This window comes from Desmodus rotundus, chromosome 7 (assembly GCF_022682495.2).
Source record: "Desmodus rotundus isolate HL8 chromosome 7, HLdesRot8A.1, whole genome shotgun sequence".
In the NCBI taxonomy this organism is placed as follows: domain Eukaryota; kingdom Metazoa; phylum Chordata; class Mammalia; order Chiroptera; family Phyllostomidae; genus Desmodus; species Desmodus rotundus.
The window spans coordinates 97,311,482-97,326,267 of record NC_071393.1 but is presented as its reverse complement, the minus strand read 5'-3'; the positions used below and the strand labels follow the sequence as shown (position 1 = coordinate 97,326,267).

General features: G+C 54.8%; 1 protein-coding gene and 1 long non-coding RNA gene across 3 annotated transcripts in view; both read right to left on the bottom strand.

The window, feature by feature from the left end:
* CORO2B (coronin 2B) overlaps positions 1 to 5,980 on the bottom strand; it is a 122,724-nt gene extending 116,744 nt beyond the window's left edge. Inside the window, exon 1 of one of the 2 annotated variants that reach the window (XM_045201765.3) lies at positions 5,627 to 5,980. In XM_045201765.3, coding sequence (XP_045057700.2) covers positions 5,627 to 5,641 — 15 coding nt within the window. In that variant the 5' untranslated portion in view covers positions 5,642 to 5,980. Of the gene's footprint in view, positions 1 to 5,077; positions 5,099 to 5,626 lie in introns of those variants that run through there. The other variant, XM_045201766.3, reaches the window with a different exon arrangement.
* Positions 5,981 to 7,999: 2,019 nt separating this feature from the next.
* LOC123480560 (uncharacterized) lies at positions 8,000 to 12,047 on the bottom strand. The gene is made up of 3 exons (XR_006656617.2): positions 9,792 to 12,047; positions 8,843 to 8,896; positions 8,000 to 8,517 (listed from the first exon to the last, which is right to left on the bottom strand). It is a non-coding gene; the product is annotated as an uncharacterized lncRNA (long non-coding RNA).
* Positions 12,048 to 14,786: the final 2,739 nt, after the last annotated feature.

Here is a 14,786-nt window from a genome sequence, read left to right as displayed (position 1 = left end):
CAGCTGCGCCCACAGTGGCTCTGCGGCCAGGGCGGGGCCATCTCTCTGCTCGGACTCCGTTTCCTCATGGTAAATGGGGGAACCCACGCCGTGGGACCGTCGCAGGGATTCAGCGCAGTAACCCATGGTGTAGTGTGGAAACCGGACAGTTCTAAGCAAACCTGGATGCCTCCCATCGCTGTGTAAATTAATTGCAGGAAGGGTGCCAGCCAGAAATCAATTACGAAGTCCCTCCAGGGGCCTCTGCGGGGGAGCAGAGGGGAGGGGGCAAGGGAGGGTGGGTGCCAGCTCCTCCCCTCCTTCCCACCCTCCTAGCCCCCTGTGCTCCTTCGCAGTCGGTCCCACACTCCAGGCCACAAAGGAGAGGCTCATTCGAAACAGCTTCTTTTCATGAGGAAGCCACTGGATTTGCATCTGTCCTTGCCTGGCAGGGCCTGCTCCGGGCCAGCTGCTCTGCGGCTGCAGGCTGCCGAGGCTGGGGCTGGGCCTGCGGGGGTCTGCAGGCAGGGAAAGGAAGGGGGACAGAACAAGCTGACCAGAAGAGAAAAGGAGAGGGGGGGGCACAGAGGGAATGTCTCATCTCCAGGACACCAGACGAATTCTGTGGCCAGCATATCCAAATCAGAATCTGAGCCGCCCCGGTGCCAGGAGCCGCTGGCGGCTGAGGCCATGTCTGCTCCAGACTAGCCAACCCGGGAAAGAAATGGAAAAACTCACTCCATCACTGAGCTGCCAGGGCCTGATGCTGCCAGGCCGTTGGTCCAGCCAGCGTCCACACTCCCAAACTGGCCGAGCTCAACTCTATGCTGACTCCCCAGGGCGCACCAACTGTGGGGTGATCCTGGGGCCCTGGGGAGCCTCACAATCCTTCCCACATGCCTTGAAGTGCTGCCATAGGTGCCAAGGTGGGCACCCCCAAATAACTCATCAGAGCTCTCCTGGAGGGTGGGTTTCACTGCCCAGAAGGAGAGAGAGTAAGGCAGGAGAGAGCCTGAATTTATTGAGCACCTACAGAATGCAGGCAAGACAGGCTCTCTCCTGGCTCGTGTCCCCAGGACCTTGAGACTCCTAACTCAGGACCTGGACACATCTTCCACATCCATCTCCTCAAAGGTGCTGAACTGCAGGGTCAATGGCTTACGCATTCTTTCACCCTAACACAGGGCACAGCCCAGAGTAGGGGCTCTGAAGGATGCTGGCTAAACGAATGAGTGAATGTTGGTCTCACATCTTCTGCATGAGGGTGCTAGGGATCTGGAAGAGTGGGCAGGGAGGAGGAGGTATAATGACTGCACGAAGCAGAGCAGGCAGAACCTCCACCCCACCCCCAAGTGTCTGGGAGTTGGGTATGTGCCTCTTCCCTGAGGCTCTGGGACATGCTGGCACTCACACCTCTTCTCCCAGTAAGAGCCAGACAGGAAAGAGGTGCTGGCAGAGGGGACGTCTGGGGTGGGGGGATGGGGTCCAGGCATCTTCTTCCTAGACTAGATTCTGGGTCAAGGATGTGGAGGCAGAAGGGCCTTGCCACCCCTCCGTCCCCATCATGATCCTGGGTGTAGCAAGGGCTTCGTACACTTTGAACCCCAATGTCTGCCTCCCAGGGAAGAGGCTGCCCAGCAGAGGGGAAGCCAGATCCCAGCAGCCCAGGTTGGGCCCATACGGTAGGGTAACTGGAGTGGGGCCAAGACACCTGCCCCTGGCTGGGCTGCCTGGAGTCTCCCTCACAGGGCAGCCAGGCATACGGAGCACTGACCAGCAGTCGGGAGGAGCCAGGGTCCAGACCCTTCAGCCTCAGACTTGCTGAGTAACTCCAGGCAGGTCACAGGTCTGCCCCCTGGGCCTCAGCTCCTTCCTCTGCCAAGGCAGAGGGTCGAATGATTAGACAGCTCAAACATTCCGCTTGCCGGTGAGTCACTCTGTAGGGAGAGACGCTTCGTCTTTGTGAAACAATTAACTGTTACTAGTTACCTGGGAGAGCAACACCGTCCTCAGCCCTATCCCATTCAGCAGGGGCCAGGGGCTCCCAGTAGGGAGCTGAGCTCTGCAGGGGCAGGGGCAGGAGAAAGAAGGCTGACCTGCAGAAACTCTGATTGACATGCTGCTTGTGGACTTGAAATGGGCTGCCTAGAGGGGGAGCTGGCGCCCAGGGTCTCCTCTTTGCTCACATTCCTCCTGCTTCGTCCTTCTGAAAGGCAGCAGGCATTTCTGCTGCTCAAGGTACTTTCTTCCTAGACAGCAGATCCACTAAGCCAGCCTCGTGAACTTGGAAAGCACTGAGTTCGCTGGCATCCAACCTAACAAGGCACACCTGGGAGCAAGGGAGCCCAGTCACTTCACTCACCACCTTTCTTACCCAGAAGCCCCATCTCTGCTCACATCACAGACAAAAGCCAGGAAATCACGCCAAGGGACCTCTGAGCAGGAAAAAGGAGGCTGGAAAGTCCTACATTACAGCCCGCAGGCCTTTCTTACGGCCCACTGGCTTGCGCTGTGCGCACAGTGCTAACGCATTTGTTCTGGTTTCCCAGCTGATGGCAGTTTAGAAACATACTTAAAACTGGAGAAGCACTGTGAGTCTGGCATATGACTGAAATGGAATAGAGATAGAAAAATTATAAAAAGCAGGCATAGGAACTCAAAATAAAATCATCTGGAATAAAATCCTCTTGTTACTAGGAAAGCAGCCACCCTCCCCTCACGCCTGACTGGCCCTGTAGAAGGATACTGGACTAACACCCAGAGGTGGAGGAGCCCTTATCTCCTGTGGAATATCAAGGCCTGGGAAGCTGCTTCTGGTCCCTCCCACTACTGTCTCTCTCTCTCTCTCTTTCTTCCTCTCTCCTCCTCATTACATAAAGCAACTTTTATTAAAACACACAATAAAACAGTTGAAAATGTCACAACCAGGAACAATGCCATCAGGCTAGAAGGTCACAGTCTGCATGGCCCTCTATCTCTAGTGCTGATTAGGGCGGGAGACCCTCCAGCCCCACCCTTCCCCAGGATTCATATGCAGCTGCACCAGCTGTGCCCACAGTGAAGGAGAATAGGGATGTATATGAGAAGCAGGGTGGTACATGGAAAACAGAGGCCTGCCTCCTCTCAGAAAGTGCAACTGACCATCTAGCAACTTGCTCCTCTGATTTCCTCTCCTCCACTTTCCGGGCTCCCGGGGCTAACAGGATGACCTCTTGCAATCCACACCTAACCCTGGCCCTGTGACTCTGCCCCCAGGGGGCCCAACACAGAGGTTCAGTGCAAGGTGCAGGAGGCCAGGCTCCCTCAAAAGGGATGACCTCGTGTCTGCAGGAGCAGCAAGGGCTGTGGTCAGTGATCCCACCTCCCAGATGTCCTTTAGGGTTCTTCTTCATATCTATCTTCTGACCAGACCACCTCCAAGAGAACAGAGAGCCCCCAATCTCCATGACAGCGGCTTCCTTGCTGAAGTTGAAGATGACCCAAGGCCCAGCAGGAAGGACCCTAGATATCATCAAAAGCAATCAATTCCTGCATTTCACAGGCCTCTGGGAAAACAGAGGCCTAGAGATGGAACTGACTGGTCCAAGGTCCCACAGCCTGTTAGTGGCTGATTTAGGACTAAAGGCCAGGCTTCCAGACTCCCAGAGCACTGTGGTTTCTTCTAGGACCCGCGGAGGCACCTCTTCCAGCAGGCCTTCCAGCAGCCCGACTGTACCCAGGCCCATCTCCTGCATCCCGCTACTCCCCAGCCCTACCCACAGGAACACTGCTAGTCTGTGAAGGGCTGGCAAAGGGAGGGAAGATAGGGTTAAGGTGGGGATTTTATTTAATCCCCTGAGCTGGCTTAAACTGATGCCACATTGGTTAGAGCAGGTGGGGAATGGCGGGGTGTGTGTATGGGGGGGAGGGGCGGAGCATTAGTGAATAATCACTGGATATCAAGAGGCCAGGTCTGCCAATGGGTTTTAACAAACAAGTACCTACCTTCATGGACTCCCTACCTCAGGGGCCAGGCCTCCACGTAGTGACCCTCTACCATGGAAGTAACACAACCCCCAGGGTGCACAGCAATGGAAAGGTCACAGGCCACAGATCATAACAGACCTCAGGGCAAACCCCAGCTCTGCTGCTTCCTCACTGTATGACCTCAGGCAAAGCATTGAATCACTCGGAGCCTCGGTCTCTTCCTCTGTCAAAGGGCGCCAAACACACCTTCCCTGTAGGCCTGCTGGGTAGGTAGGAAGCCTGAGCTCACGTGCATAAAGAGACACAGGGGAGGCACTGAGTCAAATCTCAGTGCCATTGTTACAATTTTCACACCTTTACCTCTCATCCAGGCCCATCCATTACTCTTCTGCCCTGCACGACGTTAATAACCTTAATAATAATAATGCTTCCCAGCTGAAGATCATTGTAGCATTTTAAAACACAAAGCATCCGACCCCCTGTGGGTCACAGCAGCCCCGCCAGGAGAAGCCAGAGGTAAGGTAGCCCCGCAGCCCCCAAGTTCATCTTCCTACAATGAGCCCACAGACCCCAAACAAATATGTTGTCTTGTAGCAGATTCAAGGGGGCACTGGTAGCCTCTGGCTCATCAGAAGGAGCCAGAACCATCCCTCTCGTTGCTTCACAGCCGACCACAAGCAAACTGCTCTTCCCACTTTGGCCCCCAACTCCCTAATTCTGACAGCCAGGTGGACAGCTAGTGAACTCTGGCCTTTGGTGCATGGATGGCCAAAACCAAGGCCAAGGCCAGGCTGTGAGCTCCTTACAGTAACAGAGCTCTCTCAAAAGCACGTTCACACCTTTGATCTTATTGGTTCTTCAACTGCCCAGTTCAGCCTCCAGGATCCATAGTATCATTCTCACATTCCACATGAGGAAACTGAGGCCCACAGCAGAAGGGTCCAGTCAAGATCACCCAGGAGTTAGGGTAGAACTGGGACATGAACTCAGGTCTCTCTAGTCTCCTAATCCTGGGCACCTTCCACTACCCTGTCTGCTTTGCTCTTAACTCCTTCCTCCTCACAACAGAGAAGCCCCAAAGTGCTCCAAGAAACCTGGACCCCTGTGGCAAGATCTAAGAATGTTCCCATACCTTCAAGCTGGTCGCCTCAGAACCTTTCCTATCCCCAGCAGCAACTCCCGGACCAGGGAGCCCCTTTTCCAGTGAGTGGCGTTGGCAGAGGGCCAGAGTCCCTGGGATTGGCTGCAGAGGCCGGCAGGTGTGGTGGGTTTTCCCCTCCTGTGGCCTCCTCCCGGCGACAAGCTCATTCCCACACCACTGCCCAGCACCAGTCCCTGCCAGCTACTCTCCCCGAGGCGCGCTCCAATGGGGGACGCCAAGGAGCTGCCCAACACTGCTCTCCAGGGGTTAAAAATGCAGCATCCTAAACAAGGGTTAAAAATGCAGTCCTGGGGTTGGGCCGGTGCGGAGGGATGTTGTCCAAACCACAGCGCTGCCAAAGCGGCATCCTCCCCCATCCTTCAGCGGTCCTCGGGGGCCGGAGCCACTCGAGCGGCTGGGGGAGCTAAGGAGGCGCACGCTGCACCTTCCCCGCACCAGTGCCCCCTCCCACACCCCACCCCCGAGCCCCTCGCAGAGGAGGCGGAGGGCTGCAGGCGCCAGAGGGTCCGCGGCGCTTACCTTTGTGACAGTCATGCAGGAACTCCCGGGCGCTGCGGGGGCGCGGGCACGGCGTGCAGGGGCGACGGCAGGGTCCGATGGGGGCCGGGGCGGCGGCGGGAAGGGGTCCCGCGTGTCTCCGTGCGCTCGCGGCCCGGGCGGCTCTGGGCGCGCTCCCCGCGCCCCGCGGGAGGCTCAGGCGAGCCGGGGGAGCCCGCGCTCCGGACGGGCAGAGCGCAGGGACCGCTCGTCGGCGCTCGCCCGCCGCTCTTCGCTGATGTCAGCCCCGAATGTGCATTTATAATAGATGAGCCTCTTTCGCCGCAGGAAGGCGAGGCAGGAAGAAAGGGAGCGAGGGAGCGGGCCTGGGCTGGGGGGCGGGGGGAGGAAGAGGGGCCGGGAACTCGCTACAAAGGAGGAGGCGGAGGGAGGAGGAGGAGGAGGAGGAAGCGCCGGCCCGCCCGCTGCCTTGTCCCGCGCCTCCGGGCCGGATCGCTGGCCGCTGGGCACCGCCGCTCCGGGGGCCCGGGCCGGGCGTCCAGGCCGGCGGCCTTAACCTCTTCAGGCCCGCGGACGCCAGGCGGCGGGGCGAAGCGGGGTCCTGGCACCTGCCGGCTGGGGGAGTGGGCGGCGACCAGGCTTCTCAGGGCCCCACTGGCCAGGAGACGCTGGTGAAATCACGCGCTAGGCTGCCGAGGCGCCGCGTGGGCCGAGAAGACCGCGGCGCTCGACCCCTGGAGGTTCGCAAAGCCCGCCCGGGGCCTGGAGCGCAGCGGGGCCGACGGAGAGGGGCGTGGCAGCCACCCGCCAGCAGCTCTGCCCGCGGCCCTCGCTCTCGCGAACTCCAGCCACAGGGTCGCGGAATGGGGTTGCTTAAGCAATCGTTTCAGTCTAATTCTGTAAGCGACTAGCTGGCCCAGAGGGATCATAGAAAATTTTGCGCAAGAAGAAACAGTACTAGAGTGGAAAGTGACTGAGACAAGGACACGCGGCCGGACTGCCCAGGCGTTCCTCCGGACGCCCGTAGACTTTCGCGGCGCGCAAGCTCTCCGCGCCACCCCTTGAGATAAAAGATGCATTCCGGAGACAGGACGGGCGCTGCCACAGGTGTGTCGGCACTACCCTCGGCGCGGCGCTGATCGGGCAAACACAGGTGTGTCCTGCGCGGTGAACTAATCCTGACCCGGGTCACACCATATCCTGGAGCTGCTGCAGGAACTTGAAGGACAGTCACCTGACGGTGACCCCGCCACTCTTTTGTAGGGAGGCCCTGTCCTGAATACCTGAGCAGAACCGGTTTCTGCCGATACTGAACCGCTTAGACTGAGCAGGGGAGGGGTTAGCCGAGATGGAGGGCACGGGGCGCTTTGATGCATCACCACCTCCCAGCAAGCCCGGAGGTGCTGGCTTCCTGCTGCACCGAGATTTTACATCGCGATAAAGTATATCACGACGTCGTCCGTGACGCAGTGGATGAACACCTGCGAGTGCAAATGCCAGGGAAACAGATACGATGATGCCTGCCTTCAAGAAGAACACTTTATACTACAGCAGTAACAGCATCTGTAGAGTGCTTTGTGGGTCCTCGCGCTATTTTTATCTGCGTTTCCTGTTGGAATCCTAAATGCAACAGTATGAGGAAGGAATGACTATCCTCTTTTGGGGGATGAGTGAACAAGAGAGGAGCGGACCTGCTCAAGAGCGCACAGTAGTGACTTGGACAGAAATCTTTTGTGCTTTGGATCTGAGCATTCCAGGGCCACGGGGACCAGCTGCCTCATTTGAGCTTCCACCTGTCTTAGGAGCTAGATGGATGGTTGTTAGTCCTGGTTTCCCGCACGAGCCTTTGAGCGACTTTAAATCTCTTGGGGAGCAGATGTTGCCACAGGCCTCTGGCTTCTCATTTGTGCAGACACTTCCTAGGTGTGTTCCCATGCTGGACCTCATGCCTTCAACGACCTGGCTCACCTGCCCCCAATGCCCTCCTCATCCTTCTGCACTAATCCAAACACTCCACCTCTCACCATCCCATCTCCTTGTCCTGCTCCTGACCACTCCAGCCCCCGGCTCCACATGTTGCATTTGGGTGTGAGTGTCTGGGCTTGTTTTCACGAGCTTCCTGTTGGTATAGACGGTGAGCCGGGAAGCATCCTGAGCACAAGGGCGTATGTCCTCCTACTGTATACCGCTGGGCACTCAGTAGGCGCTCAGCAAATATTAATGACCACCAAAGACAAATCAATCCAAATAAACCTCCGACCTGCAGCAGAAGAAATTTAGATTGGACCCACGAAAGCATTTTGTCCAGCCTCAAAACCTGTCACGGCCCCAGTCTGGACTGTCTTGGGCAGGTCAGCCTCAAGACAGGAGGGTGTCCCTAAAGGCCTTTCCAGGGCACTGCAGCCCTTGGAAGCCATTAAAGGGCAATTCAAGGACACTAATCCCCTCCCCCATGGCTGTGACTTGTCCACTTTTCTCTCTCATGGAGATTTAAAATCCCAGATTGCCATCCACGGCTACCCAGCATGTCTTCTGGCACCTTCCCCATCAACTGCCAGCGTTGTAGCTCTGGGAAATGAGACAAATACTTAATATCAGCTTGAGCCAAATGTAATTAGGAACATCAATCTGCTGCCCACAGCCTACATGACATGCTCCAAAGGCAGAAAGAAAATGTTCCTGATCTCTTACATGTTGCTGGCTCACATCTCCCTAGTTAGAACAGAAGTCTCGGAGAGGAAGAGCCCTCTCAAAGAATGCTGTGTCTCCTTGGCAAGTTCAGGGCTTGGTCCGCAGAAGATCCTCAGAAATGCGTGCATTTTCTGTGGTGCGGTGTGCACACCATGACACTTCCCGCTCTGGGTCTCCAGCAACGTGGCCCATCTTAGTTTGGACTGCCCCCAAAGCAGAGCCTGAGAAAGGGGTTGGAAGCAGTGGTTTAACTGAAGGTGTCCCAGGAAGCAGGAGTGGAAGAGTGAGCCGGGGGTGGATACTGAGATTGGGAAGGAGGAAGAGCCAATATAAAGACTGGCTTCAAGGTCGCTGCTGGAGGAAAGGGCCCAATTCCTTGGAGACCTCTGGGATGTGTCCAGGATTGGCTGTGGGAGTCAGCCATCGGCAGTCCTCCACAGGCTTCTCTTCCCCACGGTTTAAGGGCTGCCCTGAGGGTTTTACTTCATCGTGGAGAATGCCCTTGGACAGAAAGTAGAAAGACTTCCCCCCCTACGCCCAGCTTACCTGAGGCGGGATGCTGTCAGCTCAAGTCTGAGTCTTCTCCAACCATCCACTGAGCTGCAGGTGAAACCAGAGGGAGGCTGAGGAAATGTGTTAACAAACTGGAGCAAACAAGAGTGGGCAGTGGTAGCTCTGGTCTCCTCTAGGCACTCCCATGGCTCCACGCTCCACCCAGGCCCTCTCCTCAGCCTCCAGTGCCTTTACCCCTCTTTCTCTGTGTAGCAAACTCCTAGTCATCTCTCAAAGCCCAGCTCAATGGCACCTTCTCTATGCAGCTCTCCTGATACTGTCTCCACGGTGGCCTGATTCATCTGGTATTATCATTATCAAAATTAAATATATTTGTCCTGTATTTTCTGATGGGCCATGACCAGGTGTCCTCACTCTCTCTCACTCTCTCTCTCCCTCCTTCCCTCCCTCTCTCTCATCATAAGGAGTAGCTGACACATAAGGGATGCCCAATCAAATAAGGCTGCCATGGGTACCTTTAGCTTCTGTCTTAATATCCCACTGGCTCAAGTCCCAGCACCCTACAGGGAGGCCTCAGGCATCTTGACCTCAGGTCCTGCCCTGCCCACCATGTTCACTTACTCAGGCCCCATAACACTGGGTGCCACTGCACAGAGTGAAGAGAGCTTCATCCTTGCCTGCAAAACGTTTTTGGTCTCCTAGGAAAGACCCACAGGCATGGGCACGCATTTAGACCACGCTGGGTGCTGCCCTGCAGCAGGGGCCAGAGGGAGATTCCCAAGGCTGTGGGGATCTGCAATCCTAGATGGCTGCCTCGTTCCTGCCGCCCCGGACATGCGTCTGCATTCCACCCACTCTCAGGTATTCGGCCTTCAAGCCCTGCAGATCTCACTGCCCCTCAAATCCGCCCCCTCCTCTCCATCTCTGCTATTACTGCCCTAGTGCAGCATTTGATTTTGCTTGCGATCAAACACACACAGACCTGCTTCCTTGAAACCCATCAGGGGCTCCTGTTGTCTTCAAAATGAGACCCAAGCAGGGTCTTCAGAGTCCCGTCCAGCCCTTGCTTTTCCACATTTCTTGTCTCATCACACTCTTGCCTCTATCTTCCTCTCAGCACCTACCAGAGTCTTCCTCATTCTTTCTTCAGATGTCACCCCCTCCAGGAAGCCTTCCTGGACCATGACTAGCCTCTGCACTATTGTAATTTCTGTAATTCCCTGAGCTTCCTTCTCTTTTCACTTGTGCATTGTTTTATAATCTCTTGTTTGTGTGTTCGACTTCCTGCAGAGGATGAGCTGCTTGAAGACAGAGACTGGCTCTTTAGCTTGGTCATTCCAGAGCATGGGCCTTGCTCAGTCCCCTTCCCTCCATATACTCTCCCGGTTTCCATTTCTCCCTTTCTGTCTCTTCTTTTTTATTGTCTTCTCGACCTCTCTCCCCCTCTACATGTCTCCACCCCCAGGTTCTCCCCACCTGTTTCTCTGTTGCATCTACCTTTCCTTGCTTCAAATCTCCATGTTTGTCTTCACCACGGATGCCCCTTGACAGATGCCCCTAATGCCTGCCTTTCCCACTCTTCCCTCTTCATCTGCCCATACCCCTCCACTGTTCTTCATGCCTTGGTATGGGCTCTCCTCTCTCCTTCCCTCTCCTTGACTTTTGTGGTTTCTCTCTTCCTTTTTCTCTCCCCAGCTCTGTTCTCCCGTCACATCTGCTTATTTTTGTGCCCCCGCCCTTCTCATCTCTCCGTGTGTTTCTGTGCCCATCTCCCCATCTTCGTGGATGTGTCCCTCCCTGTCTCTCTCCTCTGTCTCACCCTCTTTTCCTTTGTCCCCCACTTCTCCTTGGCCTCTATACAGCACAGATAATGCTGACTTTGGCATGGGGGAGTGCTGGGGCAGGCGGGGCCCAGCCCTGGGGGCACCAACTTTCACCGAATATCTGAGGGGTGATGATGGGTGAGCCACCTAAAAGCATGTACTTTTGGGACCTCTGAAGGCTGCATCCTTGACTGGGAATGCGCTCACCTGAGTGCCAGGACCTCTGTCCTTTGCCCACTCTGTGAGCTTGCGTGGGCGTGTATGGGATTGCATGTATCCATAGTTGTATGTACCCATATGTGGGGTGTATGGAAACATGATGATGTTGAAGGGAGGAGCAGTAGAAGTAAGCTCAGAGAGGGACCCGGGGCCCAGCCTTGCTCAGAGGTCTGCCCTTCCAGCTTCCTTTGGGACCCTGGCAAAAAGGCACTTTCAGGTGCAGGGAGGACAGATGACTCTCTCCAGCTGGGCTCCCTGTCAGACCCTGCATGTCCAGCTCAGAGACAGGTGTGCTCCAGAAACAGTGTCCACTCTCATATAGTGAAGTGATTAAGCGCCTGTCTCTGGAGGCATAATACCTGGTTCAAATTCCACCTCTCCCACATGCTACTGGTGTGATCAGCTGATTGACCTCCTTGGGCCTCAGCCTCCTCTTCTCCAGCATGGAGATAACGTAACACTGACTTCAGAGTGTTACGAAGTGTAAATGGGAAAAAGCACTTGGGGCAGCGTATCCGCTCTATAAATGCTGTTATTACTGTTAGAAATCAGCACTGTTCCCCTCATTCACTTGTGCTTTCTGTTCTGTCCTCAGAGTGTTCTAGTCTGGGTAGAATGAACAGCTTGCATCAGAAAAGGAAACTGAGGCTGGGAGATGTGACATGGCTTGCACAGGCTCACAGCTCACACGTAGCAGAATGGGCCCAGGGCCCAGGTCTGACTCCACCTTTGCTGCCCTTCTCGCACCGGTGGAGTAGGGCTTTCAGGGAGGTACAGGGGAGGGAACCCAGAGCCCTGAGAGTTATCTACTGTCTAGCTCAAGCTTCGCCACATACGAGCATGTGGCTTACCAAAGCCCCATAGCCTAGCCAAGCCAGGCTTACTCATCTGTAGAACAGAAGTGCAGAAATCCATCCACTTAAGAACAATCAACTAGCAAACAATTTAAGATGAAAAATGTTTGAGAGAAGCCTGCTATGCTGTCAACCACCAACAGAGGGTGTAAGCTGACCCTTGTCCACAGTCCTTGGGACTCAGATGTGCATCCAGCCTTAGGATCTTTTTGGATCTAAACTTTGGTAGCACCTACATTAGTGGTTCTCAAAGTGCAGGTCCCAAACCACCTGGGAGCTTCTTATAAATGGATATTCTTGCACGGCACACCAGGCTTACTGACTAGAAACTTGGGAGGTGGAGTTTGGCAGTGTGCTTAAATAAGCGCCCCCCCCCCCCCGGGGATTCTGGGAAACACTGATCGACAAGAGGTACGGTGAGCTCGCCGTCAGATAACGGATGAGAAGGTGCTTTATAAACCAGCAAAACCAATATGGAGGAGTTGTTTCACGTTCCACCTCCCAGGTAACGTAGTTGAATTTTAACTTGTGCTTTAATATCTTTTTCCTGGAGGCTTTAAAAATCTTCCCACTGAAGACAAGGAGATCCCAAGCACAGCAGGGAGCAGAAGGGTGAGGGGAGGAGGCCTGAAGCAGCTTGAGCAGGGGCCATAGCTTTGACGGCTTGCGCTCTGGCTTGAAATTGTGTGCAAACAAGGCTCTGGGTTGAGCTGCACTTGCCCCCCTGAGGCTGGACCTGACAACGCCCCCAGGATTGGGAATGGAAAGTGTCCTGACTACTTCATGGGAGACACACTGCTGGATTTGGAGAGCAGGGATGAGGCCTCAGAGACTAGGAGAAAGGTCTCTAAGACCCCTTACATTCCAGCAGCCCTTCACTAGATGCCCCGCAGCCAGACCGGTCCCTGGCAGTGTCCCGTAGGTCGTCCCCACTCCTGCTCCTCTACAGCTGGCCCTAGGGTGCTCTCCTCCATCCTCCTCCAGGCTTCTCATCTGGCTGCACTTCAGGGCTCAGCAGAAAGCCCTCTCATTCCAGCGAGACCCCCTACCACCACCCAGGTGGCTCTGTCCTCTCCCTTCCCTGGGTTCCCAGGACTTGCAGCTTGTCCCTGTTAAATACCCCCAAGGTACCTGTCCTTGCTGAATCTCAGTTCCTTATCATTTGTAAGGAGCAGGCTTTGGACCAGATGGTTGCTAAGGTCTCCTCTGTCTGATGCAAGATGTTCTGGACTCTGGTTCACTAGAACAAGGCTGATCTCCCCCGGACCAGGGCTACCCTTAGCATGTGCAGAGCCTTGAGCAAATTTGTGTGTGTGTGTGTGTGCCCATGTCTATATAAACAATTTGATTTTAAAATGTAATAAAAACCACTGGCCTATATGCAGTATTGTGATTTATTAATGAAGATATAGAATAATGGATACAGAACAGGTACTGGTGTATCTGTTTATTGTCCAATCAGTGCATGGGAAGACTCTTTGTAGGGTCCCAGAACCATCCATTCTTTTTCATGTCCAGGGACCAGCTCTTCAAGTTCTTTATTGTCAAATATGTCATTCCTGATTAATTTCTTATCGCTCACCACGAGAAAAAGGTGACAATGCTGTTTCTATTCATGATGCTTTAGGAACCTGTTTGCATTGAAACAATTTGGATCTTCTCGCCCCTGCAGTTCCCTGCTACCGTTTGTTAAGTGCTGGTCGCACTATTACTCGTGGCGCTCTATCGGCCATTGTGTCGCTCATGAATCCTGGATCCCAATGACTCTCTCCAATGCTCTTCGTCTGCTTCATTGCAGATGACCATAAATGCAAGTCTTACCCAATGTGCAGGAGCTGAGAAGGAATACTTGCTTCCTAGTCCTAAATTGACCAGTTAGAATGTGAGAGTGTAAATGGCAAACCCTGTAGCCATAGAAGACAGCAATGGGTGCTCATGGAGGTTGGCACCAGGGTGAAGGGTGCTTGCCACCACCCCTGCTGCTCTTGGTGCTGTAGGCAGGAGGTGACATCATGGTCAAGGCACAGAGGGGCAAGGGCCACCTCACAGAGCCTGGACTGATGGTAGCCCATAGGTCTGAGTTTGCCCTGATTCTGATGTGGGAATCACCAAAATCAGCATGCCAGCTCCATTCCGGTGGCCCAATCTCTCGTGACCTCTATCTGCAAAGGCTATGTGGCACCAGCCGGACTGTGGGAACAGCCTGCTCACCAGACCACCCTCTCGGAACTGCAGCCTGGCCACAGGAAGCTCCCCAAGTGTGAGTCCCAGAGCTTCTGGCGCAGAATTATCAAGCCGGCCTCATGCCTGGGGTAAAGGAGAGAAAGTACCCAAAGGAGAGAAATGGAGGGCTGAGGCCCAGGTAGGGTCCAGACATGCTCCCAGGCACCTTGTGGAAATGGCACGGTAGGCCCCAACTAGCCTCAGGTACTGGAAGGGAACTTAAAAAGAAGGCATTCCACTGTAGGGACCCCTGAGGGGTCAGCAGTAGGGCCCCTAGCAGATGTTTTGCCCTCCTAGGAAGGGCTGCCTTATACTTTTTTCCATCCCTCTCTGTCTTGGCTTTCTTCTGTGCTAATTATTTGTGGGTTGGCTGGGCCAGCCAGGTGAAGGCTAGCCGGTGAGTCTCTTCCTGTAAAACATTCTGTAAGGCAGGGCTTCTCCAACTTTAATGAATCCCCTGGGCCTCCTATCTTGTTAACGTGCACATTTTGATTCAGTAGGTCCCAAGCTGGACTATATCACTCTGCATCTCTAAAAGTTCCCAGGTGCCCTTGCTGGTCTACAGGCTACACTATGAGCAGCAAAGTTCCCCAGGTCTGGGTTTACCTCTGAGATGGTGACATCTGCTTTCAAAGACAGCAGTGCAGGTGGCTTAGGTGATGGAGAGGTTATTGGGCCAGGGGTCAGAGGACCAGAGCCTCATTCTGTCTCACTCGGCACATGAGCCTAATAAGAGTCCACCCCACCATTAGCCTGGGAGGGCTTGTTACAGGAGAGGGCTGAGGCTGGACTGAATGGGCTAGACTTTCCCTCAAAATCGTACCTTCCCCATGGGACACCTCCCTCATATTACTGCTA